At 35.6% G+C, this 23348-nt stretch overlaps 1 protein-coding gene across 1 annotated transcript; it reads left to right on the top strand.

Moving 5' to 3' along the window:
- The first annotated feature begins 17151 nt into the window (after positions 1-17151).
- LOC105099618 (ferritin light chain-like) lies at positions 17152-17829 on the top strand. The gene has a single exon (XM_064485414.1). It carries the CDS (start codon positions 17302-17304, stop codon positions 17827-17829), a length of 528 nt encoding a protein of 175 aa, XP_064341484.1. The 5' UTR covers positions 17152-17301.
- The last annotated feature ends 5519 nt before the right edge of the window (positions 17830-23348 follow it).

Raw genomic sequence — 23348 nt, 5'->3', positions numbered from 1 at the left:
GCCTGTGGCAGTATTTTTTTTTTTCCTGATTTAATTAAAAGCCGTTCTTTTATGAAGAACAAGTTTGCAGCATAATTCCTCTTATGTTTACATTTCTAAAGGCTGTTTGGAAGAAAGTGGAGAGTGAAAAGAAAGAAGAGAAAACACAGAAAGGAGAGGAGACATATTCCCCCATTGATATTGGTTAACAATTCTGATACTACCACGTGCAAATGTTAGAATTGTGCAGTGAAGTAAATGGATGGCAGGTGACGGAGTCAGGTTTTCTACTTTTGGTTACTGATAAGCCAGGGAAGGCAGACAGAATGATCCATGTGATAATGGCATAGAGTTGAAGAGATTAGTATGAATTCATAGCTTATAATAGGTAGGTCGCTATGGATAGAAATATTTATAGGTGTGTGTATACACACTGATTAGTACACACAAATATGTCCTTCTCTGTCAGGCGGGAGGATCTAGAAACAATGGCTCCTTGGTACAATCCATATCTTGTTTTCTGATCATTCTCCAATAAAGGGAACCAGCGCTCTTCAGAAAAATGTCTACTAGGACTGGGGGCAGAAAAGAGGTACAGTGTGAGCCTGGAGTATCTCGAGTAGCAAAAAGAAGAAAGTGCTATAAAGTAAATAAGACAGAAATAATGAACAAAGAAGAGTGAGACACGTCCAAGGAGAAATCTCCCAGTGGCCAGACCTGGACCAAAATGAACAACAAAACGAATGAAATTGTATTGGATTATAGTCTAAAGTGTAAAATAAATATCCACGAGCCCATGCTGATAGAAATGATTGAGTCATGAAATAAATGGAGGGGAATTGAAAAATACCTTATGCAGAAGAATTCCAAAATATTTATCCAGGTTTTCCTCCCTTGTGGAGGGGGAACAGAACACCCCACTTTTTAAATACAGGTTTTGTATGGTGACTTCTTTTCTAGGGGAAGTGTGTGAAATGAGTGACTTGTCAATGGAGAACCCGGACAAGCACTCCCTCAGAGAGGCTCAAAGTTAACCAACAGTCATGAGTTATATTAATAGTATGTGCTTTTGATAAAATGTGAGGAAAATAGTACTTTACCTTTGAGATTTTCCTCACAAAAGTGAATAACCTCAGTCTAATCATGAGAAATGTATCAGACAGTTTCCAATTTTGAGGGATGTTCTGTATAATGCCTGCCCTGGAATCCTGAAAACTGTCAAGACCATCAAAAAATAAACACAAAAATGAAACAAAACAAATTGAGAAACTCAAGAAGAGCTTAAGGAACCATGACTATTTAATATAATATGGTATCTTGGTTGAGATCCCGGAAGAGAAAACAACATTAGGGAAAAGCTAAGGAAATTTGAATAACATATGGACTTAAGAGAATCTATTAACATTGGTTCATTGACTGGAACAAATACACCATACTAACAAAAGATGTTCATGGAAGTGGAGACTGGGCGTGGGCATGTGGGAACTCTGCATGCCAACTTCATAACTTTTCTGTAAATCTAAAACTGATGAAATTGAAATTTTATGTTGAAAAATAGAGTTAAAAAAGAAAAGCAATGTAATTACAGATTAAGAAAAAATGTTTGGCAAGCAGAATTTCAGCGGTGATTACAGCTAATAAATCTTCTGCTGTTTGATAGTCAAAAAACTGCTGGTTGGGAAGATGGAAGAAGTGAGGAGAAAATAGAAGGAAAAAAGGCTTAGCGACTTGGTTTTCCTAATCCCGTTCCTCTGACCCAGCTTCTGGTTCAAGGGTGTAAATGATTAACAGATGTGCGACTCGGACGTCTTCCAGCATGAAAGAGTGTGGTGTTCAACAGGTTCCAGACAGCGGTTCCTCCAGTATGCCAAAAAACACCTCCCAGAGACAGTCCAAAAATGAGAAGATTGTTTTAACACATGACCAAAAAGGGCGATATAAGATAAAGGAAATCCATTGCAATGCCCAAACCAAGGGAGTGAAAAAGTCACCTTTTGGAAGCTAGTGTAACTACAGATAAGTCCTGTCTTTTCTTTAATGAGATCATAATGTGAGTCATCTGTCTGTTGTGTATATTTTGAACTTCACAGGTCTTGTAAATTAGCAGGGAGTGTTCATTACAGGAGGCTACTCTTTTTTTGAATTTAAAAAGTGTTATTTCCTTTTTCTGAAATAAGAAAATAGCACCCACAAAAGGAACGTTTATCTGTTTTTTTAAGATGTTGTGATGAATTCCTGCCCGATGTTATAGTTTCATAATGACTGCATTTATTGTGCTCCATAGTTGCTTGCCCTAAAAGTTTAAGAGAGGAAGGAAGTTAGTGGAGTAATTTTGCAGCAATAAAGGGCACCTTGTGGAAGGTGCATTCAATGCTTGCTTCTTGTTTCTCAGCGTAAGACCCTTTCAGCAACAACAACAAAAAAGAATATGGCTATGAAAAAGCTGGACTCGGTAGTCAGAGAACAGTCACTTCCTACATGTTATTGTACATAAAATTTGAGTAGCTTTTTGTTAAAATGGCTACTGGAGGCATATTGCTTCCAAGGACTCATATACTGTGAGTTTTTGTTCTGTCTTAAGGAAAAAACGAAACAAAACAAACAAAAAGGCCATGAAATGTGTTGGTCTCTCAACAGTTTGTATAACCCCAAAATATACTACAGTATTTTCCTTATTTGCAGAAATTTCTTTTAAGTTGTGAAGTTAATTCAAGTGCCATTCTTAATATTAGCAGAGTCACTTCAAAAAGGGTTTTCATTTTTACCAACTGAATCAACAACTTACTGGAGGTCTTGTTGCTTCTGGAAAGGTCAACTCTTGCAAAACTGCAATTCTCAAGCAAAGTACCAGAATTTATTGAGTATTCTTTATGTTGCTAGTACTTTAAAAGTGTTATTTCACTTAGCTCTTAACAAAAACTTGCTGGAGTAGTCTTAATTACAGTTTACAAATGAGAACATAGAGGCCAAGAGTAATTAACATGTTCTCAGGATCACATAGCTATAAAGATACGATCTTGTGCCTGAACTTGACTCCAAAACCAAGAAGTCAAAATATATACATAAATATATGTATATACATTATATATATAAATATATATAATTTACCTATTTTATATGTTTATCTATATTTATATAAATGTATATATACTTGATTAAGGTAACAGACTAAGCTAGCATTCAAATTTAGCCCTAATTAGAAGTGTTTCTAGTTGGAAGGTCTAAATTTTTTGAGGGCATGGATCCTGCCTTGTTACGTTTCCACCCAGTCCAGTAGTGGCTAGAAGAAAGTGAACCCTCAATTATAATCATTGACTGACTGAATGGAAGATGCTTAGAAATCAAATTACTCATTGATTCACATTTTCCTGATGTTCAACCAGAGAAGGGAGTTGTGTTAAAATGTGCTGGTGGCTCAACATATTAAGATATATGCCACATGGTCTTGACCTCAATTTAGACATGGTCTTTCTAGACAAAAATATGAGTATATTCAGAGTTTGGCTTTATCTGTCCTACTCTGTTCTCCTTTTTGTCACAGGAGTTTGCTGTTGTCCCAACTGGGGACTAGATCAGGTGCCCAGAGTTCAGATGACTTAATAAATCGTATTTCTAAGTCAGGTTGTGTGTGTGTGTGTGTGTGTGTGTGGTCTTGCCTCAGCTTTTTTTTTTTGTTTTGTCTTTTGTCAAAGGATATTTTATTTTGTTTTGTTTATTTTGTAGATGACTAAGAGTAGTTAAGAATTACCCAGAATGAGTTATGAATATTTTATCATAGACACCATGGATAACTTCTGCTTCTTTTCACTTTCTCCATCTTCCCAACAAGCAGGATAACTGTAAAATGACATTCCAAATTCTTCTAAACGAATTTCTTCATCCAGAAGATTTATTTTGAGGTGAGAGACTGAAATTTCTCAATTTGAAAGGACAAATGTGAAGGGATGATCTAGGTTACCATAAAAAAAAACTGCCAATATATGGTGCTTGCAGATTAGTTATGATGTGCTGAGACTACAAAGATGTGGAAGATACAGCTTTCTGTACTTAGACTGTTGTGTTATTGTGATGTGACAAGGTAAAGCAATTTAAAAATTTTGAACCTCAATTCATTTCTGCTTTCTGGAAACCCTATATTTCTCTCTCTTTAAAATACCTCTACTGTTGCAGTTTGTAAGGGAATCACATACAATAGTGACTTGTTCAGTAGTGGCTGGTTGTGTGCTATAGAGCTTACAGAAAAAAGGAAAGGATAGTTCTGTTCCTCTTCTCTCGCCAACCAGCAGAGGAACCTGCCCAGGTCATTTTAATCTACTGAGTCTCAGGTTCTCATGTTAAATTATTTCTTTGTATGAACCAGAGGTCTGCATTTAAGTAATGCACATGATACTCTTAGCTAAGTACCTGTTACATATGTAATAAAGGAAATATCTGCTTATATTTCAACTCAGTTAACCTTCTTCACAATTAAGTGGTCTTAAGCAATCCATCTGTCTCTCTGTGTTGCACAAGGTCTGGGGGATACTGGATCCAATATACATCAGAATGGGGTCTGATTCTCAGCATCACTACTGCCAAGATCAAGGGCCTTGCAGACATTATTTCTATGAATCTTGTATGGCCTCTCTGAAGAATAATGATAAAAATATGGGTGTCTATAATAGCACTAAATACATATTTCTTCTTATGTGATGCTCTGAACATATTATTTTAAACTTTTTAAATGGAGGTCCTGGGGATTGAACCCAGGACTTTGTGCATGCTAAGCATGAGCTCTGTCTACTGCCCTTAACATATTATTTTTAAAAGCTTCCTGGTGCAGACACTTTTATTGCATGGACTTTTTGGACACAATAATTACCATTTTCCTACGTAATGGAACAAACCAGTGGTGTATTGGAGGTAACCATTGGTCCTCAAATGTTTCATACAATGTTCAATACATGCTAGTCTCAACACTTCTTCCTTTCCTTTTTCAAATGTGTTAGCCTCTCTAAAATTTATGCAACTCACACTGCAACCTTGCAGTAATGAATATCCATACAAATGAAAATATAGAGAAAAAAAGCTACTTTCCCTTTATTTCAAAACCCTAATCTGAAGTGATAATGCAGAGTATTCAGTCTTCCCTACCAAACTGAAGTTTCCTCAGCACCAATATGCTATTTATATTCCCCAAAATGTATCAAGATAAATCTGCTTTTAAAATGCCATCACTGAGCAAATTCTAGAATATTCTTCCATGCTGACTGTAACTGGACTCTGTGATGTTTGCTCTTTCCTGCCCAGACAGCATTTTTCTAGTTAGGCATCAGGGCAATGGAGATTTAAGACTCTAAGAAGTAATTTTGAAGAGACTGGTTGACATCCACTTTTCACACTGCAGAGATCACCAAAAGTCTCTTGTCTTTTAGTAGAGGTTGCAGTATCTCACACCCAGGGACACTTGAGCATCCTGTTGTGACTTGGCATTAAAACTAATTCACGGATGCTCTTCTGCAGGACTATGGGCTGGCCTTTTGTTTATTATTGTTATATTTTATTTGTATAGATATCCCGCCATGCTCTGTGCTATAAATAGTGATGTTTTTATTGTTAGTACCATACACTTAATAAAACTGCAGTTTTCCTGGCAATTAATTGTGCTGACAATCAATGCAAGGCTGCAGGCAGCGTGTTTATGTGCTGAGCTTTTGATGAGTGAAGCCCCTAAGAAGTTGGTCTGTCAAAATTAAATACACTGCTCAGACATAAAGCTGCATTCTGTTCTTGGTTTGAGCAAATGACAGTTGATTATAGGCTGAGCCCAGACCCGGCTTTGCCTGTGAAGTAGAGCCTATTTGGTCACCTTTAAACAATAAAGTTAGACATTTATTCTGGACAAAACAGCATGCTGAAGTTACACGTGTCTGCTTCTTCTCAGGGTGTAGTCTTTTTTTGATAAAATGTCCTTCTTTTGAAGTATGCTATCGGCTTTTGGAAAGCTTTTTGCTTTCCACCAGACTTTTAAGATAAAATCCATGCATGTGTTTGGTGTTTTTGGTAGATTCTTCTAATTTACTCAGATAATTCCCCTGGATTAAATATGACTAATGACGTGTTTTTCTCTTCATTTTTTTTTTTTCTTCTTCCATGGACTAAACAGCATTCTTCTGTGGCATTTGACTTTATGTCTTGACTCACTGGATGTTTAGTCTTTGTTCAATGATGATGACAGGGACAGATCAAAGACCTTTGATGATTGGAATGGGAAAAAATTCATTCAGCAAATGACATGACTTTGGGCAACTTTTTCTTTTATTATCCAGTATCAAATTTATTTCCAGACGTAAAGGTAAATTATTATTTGAACAATTCTCAGGTTATCTAGAGTTCTTATTGTTTTTCTCAAAGTATCATTTAGGCAACAGTTAATAAAACTCAAAAATCCTTGTTTCTTCACACTTCACAATTAATGAATATGTAAAACCTAGTTCATACTCAGTTCCTGTAATTTTGTTTACTGAATGTGGATTTGAATCAAATGAACCATTTGGTCATATAAGTGCATATTTTAGTAATAGAATTGATGGTGAGGTTCTTATTTCCCTGTTTTTGTTATAGCTCTTAAAATATTTCCATATACATACTCTCAGATGTACAGAAAGTTACTTACATGGCCTAGTGAGTTGTTGAGGACAAACCTTGTTCAGAACAGGCACTAAACAAATATTTGGTTACTGACTGACTCAACAAGCAAATAAGTAAACAATAATCTTATAGTAACAGTCTGTTGGTGTGTCCTGTATTATAATCTTTCCTTCATAGAGTTTGATGTAACAACTGAAAATAACAGGCATTGGACTTCTTGTTTCCATTTGGGATGTTGAGGCTTGGAAGGGACATTGCTCCAAGCCACACAACAAAAATTAACCTGACAATGTCATTGTTCATGACTTTTCTTGAATCCATGAAGTCTGAAGTCACCAGGAAATCAATTGGTTCGAAATATAAAGAGAGACAATCACTTGCAGGGAGAGGTGAAGCATAAATTCTGTTTACCTGGTCAAGATGCAGCCAGCAGCTGGTAAGCTGAGTTCAACTAGGATGACTGACAAATTGACGGAGCTCAGCCAAACATGCCCTGCAAATATAGCTGCAAAAATAATTGTCCACACCTTCTTACAGACTTTCCCTGCATGAAATCCATCAGATGATCACAACCACACACAAAAAAAGGGTGCGGCCTGAGGGTTTTCCTTATGGTGAAAACTTGAGAGAAGGGATTGGCTGTGAAAAGGGCACAGACTACACTGAGACACTTTCACTTTTATTGCCCTAAGGAATAAAATTCTTAACCTGTGGCGAGAGGGGTAAACAAATGCTGCTGTCCTAAGAGTGCTGGATTAAAGTCTGTTGCAACTAGGAAAAGAGAATATGGGAAAAAACTCCCCATCACTGGAAGACAGATAGGAATATCTGCTAGGCTAATGGAGGAAAACAGCACTGAGAAAACTAAACCCTCAAGATCCCCAGGACACAGTATCTGCCCGCGGCTCTATCAGAGCCACACAGAATGCTCTTCCATTCCCTACTGCCAGGCTAACATCAAATAACAAGTAACTTGGATGAAACAGACCATCCTGGAAGTACAGTGCAAACGATAGATTAAAGCTGCATGTAGAGCAGATATTTAAAAAACAAACAAATGAAAACAGAACAAAACAAAGAAACAAAACACCAGCCTTAAGACAATATATTGCTAAGATTAATCTGAAGTATGTAATGTGCTGAGTGTAAACAGGCAGCATACATTCTAATTAGATTAACTCAAATTCCTGCATTAAAGGCCTATCTGAAATCAAAGTGAGCCCACTTTTCAGAAAAAAAAAAGTTCTGTCTGGGTCTTTGTTGTCTTTCACAGATGTCTAGCTATCAATAATTTTTTTTTGTCATAATATGGCAATAGGGAAACAACACAATTTGAGACAAAGCAATCACTGGAACTAGACTCAGATATGAAAGATACTGAACTATCTGAAAAGGCATATAAAGTAATTATGATTCACTATGACTAATATTGTAAAGTCCCTAATCAGCAGAGAGACAAAAAAAAAATATTAAAAGAAAAACAAAGGAAAATGCTAGAAATGAGAAATATAGCAACAAAGAAGAATGCCTTTGAAGATCTCATCAATAAATTCAGCACAGCTGAGGAACAAATTAGTGACTAGGAAGACAAATCTATAGAAATGACATAAACTAAAACATAAAGAAAAAAGAGTAGGAGAAAAACAAAACAACAAAACAAAACCAGAGCATCCAAGAGCTCTGAAACAATATCAAATGATCTATAATATATATAAATAGACTCCTAGAGTGTTAGAAGAGAATAGGGTAGAGGAAATATTTGAATAACTATTGGTTAAGAATTTTTGAAGATTACAAATATATTCCAGACCACAGATAAAAGAATGCTACACAGGTTAACCACTGTAATAAAATAAGATTAAATGAAAAGGTAAAATAAAATAAAATAAATAGAAGATAAAATAAACCACACCTGGAAACAAAGAACACAGAAAATCTTGATGGCAGCCAGAGAAAAAAGACACATTACGTGCAGAGGAACACTGATGAGAATTGCAACTACTTCTCTTTAGAAATTATATGTTGGAAAACAATGGCGTGAGGTCTTTAAAGTGCTAAAGAAAAAAAAGTCAATTCAGTATTTTATACCCAGAAAAACTTTCTTTCCAAAATAAAGTAGAAATAATTTCTCAAGCAACAGTTGTGGTAATTTAAAGCCAGCAGATCTACTCTGTAAGAAGTGTTAAGAAATTATTCAGAAAGTGAAATATGTTACCAGAAAGGATCTTAGATATCTACAAAGAAATAAAAGAGTGCTGTAAATAAAATAAATGTAATAAGCAAATTTATTTTATTTTTTCCTATTTCTAATTGCTTAAAGATAAGTGAATGCCCACATGAAAAATAATAGGAATTAATTATGTGATGATACATATAAAAGTCAGATACATTGCAAAAATAGCTCAATGGTACTGGGAAGAAATTGGAAACATAGTGCTGTATGATTCTTATGCTATGCATAAAGTTTTACAATATAATTTATAGGTAGATTCTGATTAATTAAAGATATATAGTGAAATCCTGATGCATCCACTTAAAATTTTTAAAAAGAGGTATAAATATTAAGTCAATAGAGTAAGTAAAATGGAGTCACAGTAATGCTAAACTAACCTGAGAAAGGCAGCAGAAAAAGGGGTTAAAGAAACAGAATGAAACTAAGAAAAGATGTAACAAGGTTGTAGATATTAATCTTACATCAATAATCACAATAAATGTGACTGATCTCAACCCACCAGTTAAAATATAGAGACTGTTAGATCGGATGAAAACACAAGACCCAACTGCATGCTGTTGTTTAGGAAAGAGTATGGCCTCACCCAGAGAAAAGTCTGGCCTTTCCCTCAGTTTCTGAGAGGTAAAACCTGTCATTCTTGATGAGAGTGTCTAGTGGAGGCTAGCTGCATTAGAAAGACCAACCAGTATTTAGGGCAGGGGCTGTGGGTAATTTGGTATCAGGTGACCTAGAGACTAAGTTCAATCACAATGTTAGTCAATCATGATTATGTAATGAAGCCCCAGTCAAATCTCCAGACATTGTAACTTGAGTGAGCCTCCATGGTTGTCAGTACTCCATGTGAATTACACACTGATGCCAGGAGGGTGACAGAGGCTGACCCCACAGGGGAGACAATGGGTGCTCTGTGTTTGGAACCCTCCAGCCTCTGCTCTGTGTATCTATTCCTTTGGCTGATTTTGATAGATACATTTTCCCTGTAGCCACAAGCACAATAACAGTCAATGAGTTCTACAAATCATTTTAGTAAATTATTAAACTTGAAGGAGGTATTGGGAACCCCTTGAACTTGCTGTTGGTGTTGGAAGTGAGGGCTGTGTTGTGGTGGACTGTGCCCTCAGACTGTACAGTTTGGCTGATTCTGGGGAGCTCTCTACAGAAAATGCACTTTAAACATAGAGACATAAGTAAGTTCCAAGTGAAAGGATGAAAAAAGACATACCATGAAAACATTAAAAAAAAAAAAAGAAGTTTGTAGTAGCTATATTAATGTCAGACGAAGTAGACTTCAAATCAGAAATACCAGAAATAAAGAGAACATTACAAGTGACAAATGGTTCAATTATTAAAAAGTACACAATGCTCTTTAATATGTATGCACCTAACAGAAAATATTCTAAATTCATGAAGCAAAATATGAGAGAATTAAAATTAAAAATAAATAAATCCACAATTTTAGTTGAAGATTTAAATACCCTTCTCCAGGTGATTATTCACTTTTATCCAAAATATACATTCAAGCAATACAATTCTAATCAAAATACTAATACAATTTTGGGGGTTACTGAAAACATGAATCCAAAAGTCATCTACTAACATGAATAGGAAAGGATGGCAAAGGAAATCATGCAAGTAAAGAATAATAAATTTGGGAAAGAGGAGTGATTACTCTGCTAGATACTAAATAAAGGTACAGATTTCTAGCATAAAGAGAGCATGAGAAAACAGGTGTGAAGAAAGAAAGGTCATGGAAATAGAATAGACAGTCAAGAAAGGGATTAATTACATATATTGTAAGTATTTATGACCTGATAATCCTACTATCTCACATAAATGAGAACAAAGAATATTTATAATGTTAAATGATGCTGAGATAATTGGTTAACTTTTTGGAGATAATTTTTTAAAAAGATTCTAACTTCACTTATAACAAAATTAATTTTAGATGCTTTAACAACTATGAGTTCTAAAAGGTAAGTTTAAGGTTTATTTTGTCTTAAAAGGGGCTCTGACTATCTAATTATAACCCACATGGCTGAATTCTGAAAAAAAGAAATGATAGAATTGGCTAAAGAAAAAAAAATAGCACTATGTAAACAAGTACTTCCATTGATCAGAAAATGTCCCTAGTAATATGCAAAGGAAAATAAAATCTTGAAGGAGAAATATTTGTGACATATATCACAAAGGGTTTGATTTTTTTCCTATTATATCAAAAATTTTTGCAAATCAAAATGGCAGCAATAAATCTAACTCCTGTCTAATTTTTTTGTAAACATACTTAAAACAAATCTCCTGGCAAAGAAATTAATGGCAATTGCTGGTGAGTGAGTTTGTGGAATGTTTTAGCAGGATAGTCTAAGAACACTTAAAGGAACCAAGCCTGGAATCTGTGCATTTATGGGGGATAATTCTCTAGAAAATATCACCTAAGTTATGTAATTGAGTAGGTAGGGGGAGATGTTTCAGAACCAAAATAGGTTCCCATAGTGTAAGTAGTGTCCAGGTGGCATAATTTAGAGACCTCTTATTTTAATCCGGGTGAGGGCATGATGTAATACAGCCAAGAAGGACCTGGGGAGTGAATGATCAGTAAATAGTTCATGTAAAAGATTAAGATTTTCATTTGTGGAAAATGAAGAAAACACATTTATGGAAATAGAAGAACACTTGTTCACTTTCACTTAATATCAGAAGACTGGCCATATTAAAGCAACTAGTTTTTTGTAAAGAGCATTCAAATTTTTGAATAGACTGTGTCGAGACATTGAAAGCAACAAAACTGGGACAGATTCTGATTGAAAGATATTGTCAAAAGGAGGTTACACAACCTATCTGCTTGTGGTATGCTGAATCAGTTAAAGCAGACCACCTTTTTTATTAAGAAATTGTGTCAGTTTATGTCCTCTGAGAAGCAGATGCCAAGACTGGACTAGATATGCAGCATGTTTATTGGGGTAGATGCTTGTGAAACCTAAGGAAGAAGCAGCAGGAGAAAGGAGAAAGAACTCCTGACCATCTGTGGGAAAAGCGAGGTAAGAAAGCATTGAGTATAAGAAGTTTCCCAGCGAGGCACAATTCTGAGAATGTTTTAGCCAAGCTAATCCGAAAGTTGCCCAATAGAGCAATTAACATGGGGCGGGAATGGCCAGGTTCTGGTACACCCTGTGGAGCTCAGTCATTGGCTGGGGCCACCCAGGAGACGTTTGGAGTGGCATGAAGGCCATGGTGCATCCAGAGCTGTGGCAGCTGAAGGCTGTCAACCATCTGTGCTCCCACAGTGGGTTTCTTGAAGGGAGATCTGAGTGGGACACATTTCAAGTCGCCTTGAGCTGCAGAGATCCTCTTCTCCCACTAGAAGTGGGCAGTCATTCTATGGTTCCGATGGGCCATTATTCCTGGGAGGAAACTTAGACGAGGGATGTTAGTGGTTAGTGAAATGAATTACCCACCCTTCCCAACTGTAAATTCTCTTCACCTCTGCTTGTTGCTTGAGCAGGTATTGATAGCTTATCTGTAGGTGCATGACCTAAATCTTCACTCCAGGGGATTCTGAGCCTTTGGTAACTAAACATTTCCCAGTGCCAGGTTGCTTTGTGTGTCTATTTCCAGTTACTACTGGGCAAAGGAATATCAAGAGGCACTCATGTGGATTGCTGGGTTTCACATTCCTCCCTTACCCTAGTATGTTATATAAAAGCAGCCCTATCTCCTCTTGCTGCCCAGTCAATTTACCCTGACAAGTTGGTAACTCTTTTTTTTTGCCAGGGTCTCTGAGCATAAGGAGTCCAGACTTCCCTGTAGCTAATAATTCAATGAAACTCTTGCTATGTCCCATGGCAAGAGTGTACTCTTCTTGAGGACCAAGACTTCTAACCCTACAAGCTTACAGTTATGGGGATGGGATGCTCAGTGCCCCCCAGGGGATCATTGAGAGTGATAATGAGTGGGGTTGCTCCTTCTTTCACCCCAGTCCTGGAACCACCTGTTTCCAGTTGGGTCCTCCAAAAAGCAAATGCAAAGACTGAACCATATTTGCAGGAGATTTTACATCTCAACTGTAAGTGAACAAAGGAACGATTGGATAGGAAGAGCCTCAGAATTCAGTGTTGTCTTGCGAGTTTCAGGCAGGCTGATAGCAAGTTCTCTAGCTAACGTTGTGGGTTAGCTGTAGGAATTCTCGCATTCTGTAGGAATTCTCAGGCAGGTAGGGGGCTCTACTCCTCTCCTCCACCCCTGCTGTTGCTCAGTCATTGACTGGGGGCAGCAGGCTAGGCGTGGTCTGGCATGAATGCTGTGGTGGGTTCAAAGTTGTAGCATTTGGAGGCTGTCGATCACCTGTGCTTCCTAGGCAGCTTCTCTTAAAGGGAGATCTGAGCAGTCTGCTTTGATGACTGCTACAGAAAAAGTCTAGATTAATCCAGGAGGAAAAATGTCCTTAAATATACACAATTTGACTGATAGAGGGAAGGAGACAATTTGAGATACATTCGCATTGTGTGAAAGATCCTAAACTTGGAAGGTTTAATCCCTACAACACTGTGAAGGTTGTGCTTTGAAATATACTTGGCAAGCAAAAGATGTTAATGTCTCCTGCATGTCAGACACAGATATACAAAGGTGTGAGGTAGCCTGAGGGTGCTAGAGTTACCATTATTACTAGTTCTGCTCCCTTAGTGTAATGCATTTTCTTATCAAAATTGATATTTGGATATAAATATTTAGAATGAAATTTTACTCTTCAGAAGATTTTTTTTTCATGTTAAAAATATTTTAGTGATATATATGCTCTGGAGATATTCTTTAGCATTTTCATTTTTTAGTGACAGGCAACAGCTACCGAAAATACCACTAACCATATTTGTCAGTGTTTTTACAAATATGTTATCTTCTTTTGTCTTATTTTATTATTTTATTTTACTTGTCAGTAGAGAAGCTACCTAAATGTTACAAAAATTCTGTGGGAGCTTGATATATTGTATATATTGACTGACTGACTGACTGACTGATATTTACACTTGGATGTATTTATATGCGATGAGGTCAAGAATGTTTTAATATTAGTGTGCTGACACTAATCTACAGAACCACTCATAATTGAATTCTTATAGACCTAGCATCCTTAGAAATTTCACTCACTCCCAACCCTGATGAACTGTCATAATTGATTGTATTAACAGAAATAAATAGCCCAAATTTGGCTCACTCTCAAAACAACCCTGTTTCAACTGACACAGATGAGGAGTAAGGTTATTTCACATTGCCCCAGCCAGGTCAAGGCTCAGGGAAAGCCTTGGCTTGTGCCTTTAATTTGATCCTGCGGACAAGAGGATGAATCGGCTTTGTCAGTCTCTTTATTTGGCATGGGTACCAGTAACCTTGGTTCACTTTCCTGTTTCTCCTAAAGGGGAGGAATTTTGGCAGAATATTGCTTACTTTTACAGTTACAGAAGTTACATAGTTTAAGGAGGGAGCAGTAATTACATGCCATTAAACTCAGAAGGCCATCGGCATAGATGAACACTCTGAAGAGGACACAGCCTTCAATTTCAGCAGAGGATGATTACCAGAGCGTTTTAGTAGAGCACTGGTGAAGGAGAGGAAGGGATGACTCTGGAAATACGCTAAGGCAGCAAAGCCATGAAAATGCAGTTAGACACGGCAGTGACTACATTGATTATGCCAGGAATGATTTAGCAGAGGTGTTTCACACTTGCCATTAAACAAAGAGCCATAATGGGGTTTAAAATGTACTCAGTTTCCACTTGCTATATCCAGCCCAAACCACAGAGGTGTCACTTACATTATTTCTCCATGTTGGTTTGTGGGAAAATCCCTAGCTTTCTGTGACAGGGCTGTTTTTCCTCTTGGCTCTGGATTCAGCAGTTGTTGAACTTTCTGTTTTCTTCTTTGCCAGTCAATGACTCTATTTTGGGTAAAACACATCTTAAAGCTTACTCCCTCCAGGAAGCTTTCCTGATTAATTGCATTCAGGTACTTCCCTTTGGCATCTTCCCTTTGTAAGCACGGCTTTAAATTATATTTCTGATACATTGGTTTGAAAGATTTAAAATATAGAAGTACATATATATCTTAAGCCTTCAAACCAATGTGGATAGTAATCTGATATATATTAGATTACTGTAAGTATGTAGTTGCCTTCATAACTAGATCATTAGCTCTGATTAAACTAGAATTCTTTTATTTCTCTTATATACTTTCATAAACATTGTGTCCTTTTGAATACAGGTGACAAATCCTGTGGATTCAGTAGGAGGTATTTATTTCTGACACAAATGAAAAGAAAAGGAAAGACATCTGAACACCCAATGTAAGTTGGTCATTTTCCCACTGCTTTGAAAAGGAAGAGTGTTACAGCATTTCTTTTTTTCACTTATTATAAGAGTGAAAAAAAGAATGTTCTCTTTGTAGGTTTCTTTAAGAATGTTCTCTACGTATGCTCTAGAAGAAACAAAAAAGTGAAAATCTATCCTGCTGTCAAGTCAAAAGTTGCTTACATTATTGAAATTAGGTGACCAAGTGTGGTAATATATGTTAGGGCAGAATTAAATAAGATATAATTCTAAGAAGTGGAATAGAAACTGTGCTGCCCTCCACTGTGCTCTGCCCAAGCCCCTATCTTCTTCTAAGTAGCCTTCTTTTTGAGTCCAGAATAAAACCCCATTCCTAATCAGAAGGCACATATATGGAAGGGATTCAGATGACTAAATCATCCGTATGATTGCTAACTATATTATGTTCCTATTGCTTCTATAAAAAATTACCATAATCTTGGTGACTTAAAAACACACCAGTACAAATTTATTATCTTACGGTTCTAGAGATCAAAAGTCCAAAATCAGGGCTGAGCCCCCTCTAGTGGCTCTATAAGATAATCTAATTCCAGGCCTTCTCCATCCTCTAGAGCTTCATTTCTTGCATTCTTGAGCTCCTGGCCCCTCTCTCTGTCTTCAGAGTCAGAGGGTAGCATCTTGACTCAGTCACCATATTGCCTCTTCTGTCTGTAGTCCTATCTCTGTTGGTCTCCCTTTTATATGTACACTTGTGATTATATTTTGGACCCACCTAGATAATTAAGTATAATCTCCCCATCTCAAGGCTATTCATTTAATCACATCTGCGAAGTCCATTTTGCCATATAAGGTAACATTTGCAGGTTCCATGTTTTAGGGTAATACTAGACATTTCAGGCATTGTGGTAGAAAAATGAGGAAATACATTTTGTTCTTTTTGTTCTAGGGAGTGGGACTATCTTTTAGGATCCTCTGAATCACATCAGTTCAGCGGCTGCTTTACCCACCCACTGGTACTTGACCTAAACAATAGAACTCTTAGTTGGCTGTAAACTTTAACCTTTCAAATGCTCATCATGCAAAGAGCATGGGTTTTCTATTCTCAGAAGTACTGCACAATTTGGGTGTGGGCTGTTCACAGTTTCTGGGCCAGTTTTTGATCTCTCTTTCATAGGTATAAGCTTTGTTGTTGAGATACAAACATTCTTAGTTTTCAAGTCCTTCAGAATATGCAGCCAACAACTTCTTTGGGGCAAAAAAGAGAATAAAGCTCAATGTGAAAGTTATGCATACATGTTATATAAAATGTTTCTTTTAATTTTCTTACCATACCAAAAAAAGTTAAAGTTATGCTTCTTCTAACATTTTATTATATTTGTCATGGGGCTTCAAGCGAACCGTTGTCTGTTATTCTGATCATATTACTAGATAAACTTATTATGAGATTTACATAATTTAACAACATCCGTCATGCATAGGTAGTCTCATTAAACCACATGTAAACTGTAACCATTTAACGGATGAAATGAAGATTAACTCTTTTCACTTGCATAAAATATTTGCCACAAATTGCATTTTTTTCCTGGACAGCAGGATTTCTAAAATGATTTTTAAATTTTGTATGTAAGAACCATTTTATTTTCCAGAATAGATTAAAAAACAACAACAGTTATGTAGAAAAGTAATTAGGGGTGTTGACATATTTAAAGGAGATAAGGTACCCAATATACACTAAGCAGTGTAAAGAAAATATTCTCCACTTATGAAAATGGTGATCAAAGAAAATGTTACCTCTGTGATATAAAGGAAAATGGCACAGACTATAGGCTTAAAATTTACAAAGTTTCGAAGCCAAATGTAAAGAGAAAAGATAACATTTCATTCAAATACCTAGAGCATTGCTCATCTTGTAAGTGATAATTGCAAGAATACTCTCGGCAGTGCGTTCGGTGGTCCCGCGGATCTTTCTCTTGCTTCAATAGTGTTTGGATGGAACAGACCCAGGGATGCCCCTTGCTCCAGCCTCCAACCACTCTTCAACCTTTTTTCCAGCTGCATCCTTCAGAACCAGCCACTGTGCTATCTTCAGCCTCTGAGACCAGCCAACACCATTTTGTGAGCTTAACTCCTTATTACCGATCAACCATGAGCTCCCAGATTTGTCAGAATTACTCCAGCGAGGTGGAGGCCTCCGTCAACCACCTGGTCAACATGCATCTGTGGGCCTCCTACACCTCCCTCTCTCTGGGCTTCTATTTTGACCGTGACGATGTGGCTCTGGAGGGCGTGGGCCACTTTTTCCGTGAATTGGCTGAGGAGAAGCACAAGGGTGCAGAGCATCTCTTGAAAATGAAAAACCAGTTCGGGGGCCACACCCTCTTCCAGGGCATGCAGAAGCCATCTCAAGATGAGTGGGGTAAAACCCAGGATGCTATGGAAGCTGCTATTGTCCTGGAAAAGAACCTAAACCAGGCCCTTTTGGATCTGCATGCCCTGGGTTCTGCCCGCACAGACCCACATCTTTGTGACTTCCTGGAGAACCACTTCCTGGATGAGGAGGTGAAACTCATCAAGATGATAGGCGACTACCTGACTAGCCTCTGCAGGCTTTCTGGTCCGCAGGCGGGCCTGGGCGAGTATCTCTTCAAGAGGCTCACCCTCAAGCATGACTAGGAACCTCTGCAACACAGCCGCCTTTGCGGAGCCCCTCTGGTGTCAGGGCATCTGCCTGAAGCCTCTCTCTGCAGTCACCAGGCAGCTTTTTAACCATCCTGGAGCCCTCTCCCAAGCCTTGGACCAAATGGAAACAATAAAGCTTTTTGCAGCAGCAGCAACAACAAGAACAAGAACAAGAACAACAACAACAACAATAGAATATTCTCTCTATTTAAAGCAGAGCAAGCATGAACACATGTCTTTAAAGATATAAAACACAACGCTCAGAGCTGATGGACCTGGAGGGTTTAAGTACAAATCTGCACAAGATAACGGTCTGAGTTCATTGAATTGTTGAGATGCTCCCTGTTTTTGATTCATTCCTTTTAGAATAACATGGAGATTACTGGACAACTAAAGATAGCGTATGTCAATTTAATTAACTTTAATCAGCAGAAGATCTGAGTCTGATGACTTTTACATTCAAATTGAAGACTTACAGCATAGACCTTGCCTGTAAGTTACGTTTATTAAAACTACAGCATCCATAATCAAATAACTAAGAGCCACCTGAGCTAACTTTTTTGCAATTTTTTAAAAATATATATTAGGACCAGACTTGAGCTAATGCTATCAGCAAGGGAGTTGATTCATTAAGACTGTTGACCTTTTCGACAATAATCATTTGAATTCCAGTCGTCTCCCTTCATTAAAGTCATTGATGCCTCTCAGTTAATGTTAAAGGGCTTGGGTCTGTAAAACTATTTTGGCAGATGACAGGATTTTCCCTCATAATGAGGGTCAGTTTTAGTCAAAGGGTTACATGATGATTTTTATAAGTGAGACACTCTGTTTGATTGATGGCCATTCCTCCTGATATCATTGTATTCAGCTTTATAATTCACAAATTTGCAATCAGATATTGTCCAGATAGTCACAAATACAAAAATCCACTCCCCACTCTCTTTTTTTCTCATACACATTGAGAAAAAAGGGAATTTTGCATTGCTGTTATTAATATTGGCAGAAGACTATTGGTTCAAAATAATAAATATTTACCTTGTCCATTTATTAGTGTTTTTTCTTGAAATTTCAATGAGGAGTTTCTTATATAAAATGTGTATACTGATATACATCTTTTATATCAAGAAATTTTTAAAAAAACAATGATTTTAGTATTTTTGCAGTGTCTAATGAGTATATTATTTGGTTATAAACTTCCATTATTACCATACAAGATGTGGCCATCTGGTATGTTTATACTTTGAGAAACAAATATTGATTTTCAACATTTATAAAGGTTACATTCTGTTTTGAAACCATGCTTCCCACAGTTGGTTAGTCTAAATGCTATATGTAAATAGAGCAAATACCCATAGCTGCATATTTTCCACAGCAAAGTATTTTTATAGTAAGATATTTTTATTTCAGAAAGAGCTCATAGGGAAATTATCTTGTCTGTTAGTTGTGTACAAAAAGGAAAATTTAATCGGGTATTAATTTTTGAGTTTTATTTTATTTTTTCTTAATTTACAGATACTGCTTCACTGTTTTATAGCATTGAAGATTGCTGTAAAAATGTCTGATGTAGCTGAATTAATTTGCCTCTTTTTACTTTGTTCACAAGACTTTTTCTTTATTCTTATGGTTCAGTACATTTGGGGGATAGATTGTGAGGTTATGATGGTGATAGTTCAGAATCAGCTTTTTTCTCTATGGGGTATGCCATTTTGATATGTAAATTTATCTTCTTTTTCAGGGGTGACATATTTCTTTCATTACACATTTGGATATTTGCATTTTTTCAGGAACACAAATTTTGTATATCTTTATGTTTAATACTATCATCTTTTTGCATTACCATTTTAACCTTACTTCTCTGAATAACAAGATAGAGTGGGTTGAAATTGTCTCAGTTTTTAAATACCTACTAGCAAATCTTTCATGCTTTAAATTCTGAGACTATATCTTATCTCAGATGTTTGCATTCATTAGAACAATATGTTTAGATACATGAAGCTTTCTATATTAATTAGAAGCTGAGTCAAAGACCATATCAATATATATTCCTGTGGTTAGAAAATATGCATCTGTTTTATTTTATTGAATGTGGTTTAAAAGAATAGATATTAAAATTCTTCAAATACCTTTCATCACCTGTAGATATGATCCTATCTATATTTCTCCCTAGCGACCCTACTGTGAGAGATTATATTAGTGATTTTCTATTATAAACAATCCTTGGATTTCTGTAACGACCCACATTTGCTTATGATACAGCAGTCTTTTTAACTGCTGCTAGGTTTTGTTTTTTTTTTTTTGTATTGATATTCATAAATAAAGGTAGATGATTGCTTACTTTACTTTTCCAATTTTGTTAAATTTTGCCATTTTATTCTGGATTAATATAAAAATTAAAAATATTATGTCCTGAAAAGGTTTAAACAAATAGAATTGGAATTATCTTATGTCAAAATTTTGGAGAAATTTCTCTGTGAAAACATGTTGAAGATACTGAAATAGTTGAAGTGTTTCTTCTGTGAAAATTGAACTTTTTTCTTTATTTCTTTTTCTATAAAAACCAATCTTTTAAGTTGTCTTTTGCCTCTTGGGTAAGTTTTTTGGTAAAAAATTTGTAGACTATTATTTATTTCATCCAGGCTTTCAAGGGTATTAGCAGAGTTGAAAAAAAATAGTTTCATATGACTTTAAAAAAATTTCTTTCTCTGTTGACTTTTTTCTTATTTTCTGAATTTAGTTATTTTTCACTTTTTAAAAATAAGATTGGTTAATGTTTTGTTTATTCTTTTTTCAAATAACAGGTTTTAAAGTTTATCAATATTGTTGTTTTCTAATTTGGTATTTTCTGTCTTTAAATTTTTTCCCCATTATTTTAAAATTACTTTTCTAACTTTTTACATCACATATTTAATTTTTTATTTCTTTATAAATATTAATATTATTTGAATGTATACTCTAAATTCTATAGCACCTCTAAAAAAGCAAAAGCAAAAAGCAATATTTAGTAATTCAATAAAGGAAATAAAATAAAACCATAAAAACATTCAACAGAAGAATAAAAGGGGGCCAAGAATAGTAGGGACAAACAGAAAAAAATGACAATGTCTTTGATATAAACTAACCATATCAATAATTCTACTGAATATAAATATTGAAAGAACTTAAAAAAATGACCATCCTATTAGGTTAAAAAAGTAGGACTCGACTATTTGCTGCCTATAGGAAATGCACTTTAAATATAAAGATATAAATTGGTCAAAAGTAAAAGAATGGAAAAACATAAACCATGAGAACACTCATCAAAAGAAAGCAGGAATGGCTATATTACTATCTGATGAAAGAAATTTCCAGCAAGTTTTTAAGACGTCATAAATCATGTATGTACCTAATAAGATAACTTCAAAATTGATGAAGCAAAAATCAACAAAACTGAAGTAAAAAATAGACAAATACACAATTATACTCATATATTTTAATATTTTTATCTGAAGAATTTACAGGACAAGCAAACAAAATCAGTAAAAATATAGAAGACAGTCATCCCAAAATTCCTAATTTACTTTTATAGAATACTCCATCTAAAAGTAAGGCAATATTCATTCTCTTTTAGTACCCCCAAACATTTACCATGATAGACTGTATTTGGACAATAAAACAGTTTTAAAGATAGCTTAAAGATAAAGATAGTCTTTAAAAATAGCTTGAAGATAGTCTTAAAGATAGGTGGAAAATCCCTAACTTTTGAAAATTTAATAATAGGTCACTTTCCCCATAGTGACCTTAGACATGAAGATATTTCAGCAATGTGGTCTAATATCTACATCCTACTAAAGCTTAATAACTAATAACCAGGAATCAGTAACCAAAAGATGTCCAGAAAATCCCCCAATTTTTGGAAACTTAATAACTCCTCTATACTACTGTAGGTCAAGTAAAAAAATCAAAGGAAAGACTTGAAAGTACCCGAATGATTATGGAGATGGAGTCATGCCAAAATTTGATGGAGCTAACTAAATTCATATTTAGAGGGAAATTGACAGCATCTATATCCTATATTAAAAAAGAAAAAAAAAGTCTAAAATCAATTTCCCAACTTCCATACACTAGGAAATAAGAGCAATATACCCAAAGAGATCAAATGGAAGGAAAAAATGAGATAAGAGCAAAATAAGTAAAATAGAAAACAGAAAAATAATCATAAAATCCATGATCCAAATGTTAGCTCTTTGAGAAGATGAATAGAATTGATAAAATTTTGCCAGATTGATCAAGAATAAAATAAATTATTCTTATCAGGAATAAAAGAGGTGACACACTGTGGATGCTACAGATATTCAAAGAATGATAAAAGCAAAAATAAACAAATGTGACCTAATTAAACTTAAAAGTTTTTGAGCAGCAAAGGAAACCATCAACAAAATGAAAAGACAAATTATGGAATGGGAGAAAGTATTTGCAAATGATGTAACCAACGAGATTAATTTCCAAAATATATAAACAGCTTATATAGCCCAATATCAAAACAGAAAACAAATGAACAAACAAAACCCAATCAAAAAATGAGCATAGGACCTAAATAGACATTTCTTCAAAGAAGGCATACAGATGGCCAACAGGCAATTGAAAAGATGCTCAACAATTCTAATTATTAGAGAAATGCAAATCCAGCCTAAAATGAGGTATCACCTCACACTGGTCAGAGAGGCCATCAACAAAAAGTCTACAAATAATAAATGTTGGAGGGGGTGTGGAGAAAAGAGAACCTTCCTACACTGTTAGTGGGAATGTAAATTACTGCAGCCACTATAGAAAACCGTATACAGTTTCCCTGAAAAAACTAAAATTAGAGTTACCATATGATCCAGCAATCTTACTCCTGGGCATATTTCTGGAAGAGATGAAAACTCTAATTCAGAAAGATACGTGCACCCCAATGTTCATAGCAGCACTATTCACAACAGCCAAGACATGGAAGCAACCTGAATGTCCATCAACAGATGAATGGATAAAGAAGATGTGGTATATACGTACAGTGGAATACTACTCAGCCATAAGAATGAAATAATGCCATATGTAGCAACATGGTTGGACCTAGAGATTATCATACTAAGTGAAGTTAAGTCAGACAAAGACAAATATGTGATATCACTTATGTATGGAATCTAAAAAATGATGCAAGTCAACTTATTTACAAACCAGAAATAGACTCACAGACATAGAAAACAAATTTATGGTTACCAAAGGGAAAAGGAGCAAGAGGGAGGTATAAATTAGGAATTTGAGATTAACAGATCACACTAGTTTATATAAAATAGATAAACAAAAAGGACTTACTGTATAGCACAGGGAACTATATTCAATATCTTATAATAACCTATAAATGGAAAAATAATCATATATATATAAAACTGAATCATTCTGCTGTACACCTGAAACATTGTAAATCAACTACAATTTAAAAAGAGAAGAATAATGAGTGACTATTATAAACAACTTTATGTCAGAAAATTCCTTAA

This window comes from Camelus dromedarius, chromosome 4 (genome assembly GCF_036321535.1).
Source record: "Camelus dromedarius isolate mCamDro1 chromosome 4, mCamDro1.pat, whole genome shotgun sequence".
NCBI classification, from domain to species: Eukaryota; Metazoa; Chordata; class Mammalia; order Artiodactyla; family Camelidae; genus Camelus; species Camelus dromedarius.
The sequence above is the reverse complement of the archived record's forward strand: the minus strand, read 5'-3'. Positions and strand labels throughout refer to the sequence as shown.

What these genes read in the sequence shown, in the direction of transcription:
- LOC105099618 (XM_064485414.1), top strand. Translation starts at nt 17,302, where the DNA reads ATGAGCTCCCAGATTTGTCAGAATTACTCCAGCGAGGTGGAGGCCTCC.